The sequence below is a fragment of the Microtus ochrogaster genome, chromosome 1 (genome assembly GCF_000317375.1).
Source record: "Microtus ochrogaster isolate Prairie Vole_2 chromosome 1, MicOch1.0, whole genome shotgun sequence".
NCBI classification, from domain to species: domain Eukaryota; kingdom Metazoa; phylum Chordata; class Mammalia; order Rodentia; family Cricetidae; genus Microtus; species Microtus ochrogaster.
In genome coordinates, this window is record NC_022009.1 from 63,996,976 (window position 1) to 64,001,682 (window position 4,707).

The 4,707-nt window shown below is 48.8% G+C and overlaps 1 protein-coding gene across 1 annotated transcript in view; it reads right to left on the reverse strand.

Annotated features, from left to right (window-relative positions):
* The window catches only part of Kcnmb3 (potassium calcium-activated channel subfamily M regulatory beta subunit 3), a 16,190-nt gene extending 14,556 nt beyond the window's left edge, over positions 1-1,634 (reverse strand). The window contains exon 1 of the mRNA XM_005343801.1: positions 1,573-1,634. Coding sequence (XP_005343858.1) covers positions 1,573-1,634 — 62 coding nt within the window. The remainder of the gene's footprint in view (positions 1-1,572) is intronic.
* Between the last annotated feature and the right edge of the window lie 3,073 nt (positions 1,635-4,707).

A 4,707-nucleotide genomic window follows, 5' to 3' on the forward strand; every position in this document is an offset into this window, starting at 1 on the left:
TGTCTTCCAAGTCGTGAGCAGTGTGGGGACAGACTGTCTTCCACATTGTGAGCAGTGTGGGAGACAGACTGACTGTCTTCCATGTCGTGAGCAGTGCAGGGGGCAGACTGTCTTCCACATTGTGAGCACTGTGGGAGACAGACTGACTGTCTTCCACATCATGAGCAGTGCGGGGGACAGACTGACTGTCTTTCTTGTCATGAGCAGTGTGGGGGACAGACTGGCTGTCTTCCTTGTCGTGAGCAGCATCTAACTTTCACTTGCTGGCTTGGTCGCTGCTCAATCTCGTGCCATGCAGAGACTCACTGTAATTGCTCATAAAAGCATTAGTCCATAGCTTGGAGACTTTCTCTGCTCTGTGGTCTGACCCTCCAACCTGCCTGAATCTCATCCCCAACCCTTCTGCCCCCCTCCCTCTTCTTCATGCCCCATCCCAGGAGGATAGTTAAAGTGAGTGGTGAGCCAGTACCAGCTCCTACTAGCAAGCTTCCTGTGGTAGGAGAGCTCGGCCTCAAGGCATTGCCCTCCCAAGAACATGCCAGCACATCTTTAATATCTCTTTACTCAAAACCCCGGGCACTGCTCTCCTTTCCTCTGCCCGTTGCTGACTGTGCTGCTGCCCCAGTTCTAGGACAGGCGTGGGAGCCCCACTTCCCTGAAGCTTAAAACTCTTCTGCTTTGCACACCCTGGGGGAGCTGGGTCCCTAAAATGATCCTTTTCACTTCCTCCTCTCTGCAGCATAGCTGGGTGGTGCACACCTGCCACCTCTGTACTGGGGAAGTCGGGGCAGGAAGATCAGGAGTTTACGGTCAACCTCAGAAAGTTTGCTGTCAAACCTGGGCTGCAGGAGACCCTGTCTCAAAAAACAAAAACCAACCGAATGAACAAACAACCCCCCCAAACTAACAAAACCAAAAATAATAATATAAAAAAGCTAATGTACACAGGACACACAGTTTTGTCTAGTTTAGAGAGTTCAAGGATGGTTTATCCCTGTGCTAGGGCACACATAGGTAAGTGTCACTATTTCGAGATAAGAAGAAGGGTGGCAGACACCCAGAATCTTACAGCTACCTAGATGGGGAGCTGGCACCTGGGTCTTGGTCTGGATCACCAAGACTTCACCACTGAGACCAAAGGCTAGTGTCATTTCTTCATTCCTTCACACAAAAGGTATTGAGCACTGCCTGAGAGCTGGGATCCAGAGCCCACACGGCCTGCCTCCATCACCCGTGCTCCAGGTACATGGGTCCATACTTGTAATCTCAGCACTGGGGAAGTGGAGGCAGGAAGATCATTCTTAACTGTATAGAGAACTTGGGGCCAGCTAGTCTACCTGGGATCCTGTCTCAAAATGACAACCAAAGGTGGTGGTGGGATGGGGTAGGAGGTATATGGGGGAGGGGTTGGGGAATAAGAGGGTGTAGTTTGCGGGTGCCTGGAAGCATTGCAACCTGGCCTCCTCAAAGCACCTACCAAGCTGAGCCTCCAATCTGAGCCTCTCCGCTAGAAGTGCACATAGCTTTGTTCAGCAGGATGAACTCTAGTGGGAGATTCCGGTGGGGACTTACCTCCCCTGGCGCCTCCGGCCACCCTGCAGTGTGATTTGGACCGGGATGCTGAAGGGCTGCATGAGGCCTGCGGCTGAACAGAATGGATGCTGGTTGCCCGAGACGTGCCCTTCTAGAACTCAGGAAGCTTGAGCATCATCAGAAGTGGGGTTCCAGAGGGAGTTCCCAACTCTATGCTGAGCCACAGCCACCAGGAGCTCTCTCTGGTTCATCCAGAGCTGCAGGACTTGTAGAAGTTTCCTAGAGAGGTGGGGACTCAGGCAGTCTGGCTGGGCTGGCAGGCAAAGCGGAGCACTCGGGCACAGAAGCTCATGTACCTGTGCGATTCTACAGTCAACAAGTCTCCCCCAACATTGCCTGACACCTGCACCACCTGTCACCTGTGCTTCCTCTGAGGCCACAAGGTGCATTGTCATAGAGACCAAAAGGCTATGGAAAGTCCCGAGCCCTCAGGGACTTGGTGTAATTGGAGACAGACATACCTAATACATTACACATAACAAGAGGAAATGTTCTGTCCCAGACACAGTGCTTTTTTTTTTCCAAAAATATGTTAGGGTACAGGTTTAACATAGCAGCTTTTCTGGTTAATTGTCTGTTTTGGTTAAAAGAATTAGCTTTACAACCCTGCAAAATGACTCAGTAGGTAAAGGGTCATTTGGCCAAGACTGTGTGACCTGGGTTCTGTGACCAGACAACAGGAAAAGATGGAAAGAGAGAGCCAACTCCACACACCTACACAAACAGATCATGAGCACGCACTCAATAGTCATAATATTAGTCAATTTAATCTTTAAAATTAGCTTTACAGCAGACACAATAACACACACGCCTCTATTTCCAGTCAGAAGGTAGAGGCAAGAGGGTCGGAGTTCAGGGCCATCCTCAACTACAGAGAGAGTTTGAGAATGTCCTGTGCTACGTGAGAATTCTATCTCAAAAATCGTCATTACTTTTATATCTGATTTTCCAGAATTTCTGAGACTCGGCGATGGGCTAGAGAATTGGCTCAGTGGTTAAGAGCACTCACTGGCTGCTGTTCCAGAAAACCCAGGCTCAATTTCCAGCACCCATATGGTGCTCACAACCACCTGTACCTCCAGTCTTATGGCATCCAATGCCCTCTTCCGTCCTCTGTGGGCACCAGGCATGCATATGGTACACCAACATACAGCCAGACAAAACATTCATACACATAAAGTTAAACAAAAAAAAAAAATGAAAAACAAAGCAATATTGTCCTTGGAAGAACAACTTAAATGAGGAAGAATTTAGTTTGGATTTTTGACTTTGTCAGTGTGAGACAGTCATCACTGAGCTGTAGGAAGCACGGAGATCCTTGTTCTCACAGATAAGCACCAGCAGAACCAAGAACATCAAATACATGGGATTGTCTCTTCAAAGGGAGAGACGAGGCGTACAACCTGTTTTCTGCCCAGAAGGCTGGGGTGGATGTGGTTAATAGCCTAGTGACCTTTTCAGTATTTGTGTAGCCAAGGCCACCCCACATCCTCCCCCAGACTCTAAACTTGAGATTGTTTTCTCATTTACTCTATAGGAGGTTTCTTTATGGAAAACGTCACTTGTACTTTATAAAAACGTTTCAAAGTAAGCAAGTCTTAAGCTTTGGACACATGGGAACTGAGCTCACTATAACCAAGAAACTCTTTCCCAAACTGTGCTGCATTTAAATATGCCTAGAATAAACTACTCTGGGTCAAACTCTCAAAGTTGAAGCAATACCAGCATATAGGCTCATACCACCACATATACCAGAGGTAGAAGCAGAGGCAGGTTAATCTCGATGAGTTCGAAGCCAGCCTGGTCTAAATAATGAGTTCCAGGACATTCTGACTGTGTAGGGAGATCCTTTCCAAAAAAAAAAAAAATGTTAGGACAGCAAGAAGGGAGACCTGGACAGAAGCCTGCCCACAGGCAAAGCAGAGGATGCTGGGAAAGAGTACGCAGGCCCAGCCATCTGCCCTCTGCTTCAGTGGGCACTAGAGTCATCATGCCCTCTAGGCCTGTGGTCAGCCTCAGCAATTCAGGCCAAGCAGGAACATTTCAGAAAGGGTCTAGTGAGTCAACACATTAGCCAGGACTTTTCAGCCTTCAGTATAACTGTGTGCTTGAGCGGAGAAGTTCCTGCCTATCGGACCCTTTTATTCTGTGGGGAGACATAAGAAATAGAGGCCCAAGTATGGTTAATCCAAGTACTTGAATGTGCAGAAGAAAGAGAAGCAAACCCAGTTGGAGGAAGTCATGGGAAACAGCAGCACAAACACACCGAGTTGAGAACTTAGCAGCAAGGAAAAGCCTACGGAACGGAGAACAGGCCACAGCTAGGCAGGGGAAAAGACTGGTTGGGAAGAAGAAGTAAACAGAAGGTTTCTGTAATCCCTGCACTGGGGAGGCAGAAAACGGGTGAGCAGGAGTCCAAGACCTGCCTGGGCAACATGATACCCTGTCTCAAAAGAGGCCCATCTAGTAGTGCCCCACCACTAGAAGGGGGTTTACATTAGCTGGGCTCAGCTTCGCTGCTCTCTGTCGTAAAGAGCTGCTGCGGATCTATCTCCCTGCGCCCCGCTAAAGTCTGAGTCATCTGTCTTTTTATTCACTGCCCTGGACCCACAGTTGTGAGTCACCGGAGCCAGCTGGTAACCCTTTTTGATCTGCCAGCTTCTTCCTCCCACAGGGCCAGGGCAGGGGCAAGACAGTCACCCCCTGGCTTGGGTTGGTCACAGATTCGGGGGCTGTGTGGAGTGTGCAGCGGGCTGTCTCTGTGCAAATCAGCTTCCTCCCCTGGAGATGGCAGGGTCACAGTCTGTGTGGGGTTACTAAGGGGTTTTATGGAAGAACTTTGGAAAAGTAAACATACAGGAACCTCTTTAGTGAGCCATGAAGCTAGGAACAGGACGGATTCAAGACAGTCACCCCACCCAGCCTCCCACCCCAGGCTCCACCCTCACCTCCCACAAGAGGCCAGATTCCTTTCCCACCGTGCATACTGTGGGTCTCCTTTGACCAAAGCTTAAGGATGATTAATTATAATGATGAAATAAACTTGGTTTATTTTCCAGAGCCATATCTATGACCTTGAAGATCACCCCATTAATCTTTTTTTTTTTTTTTTTT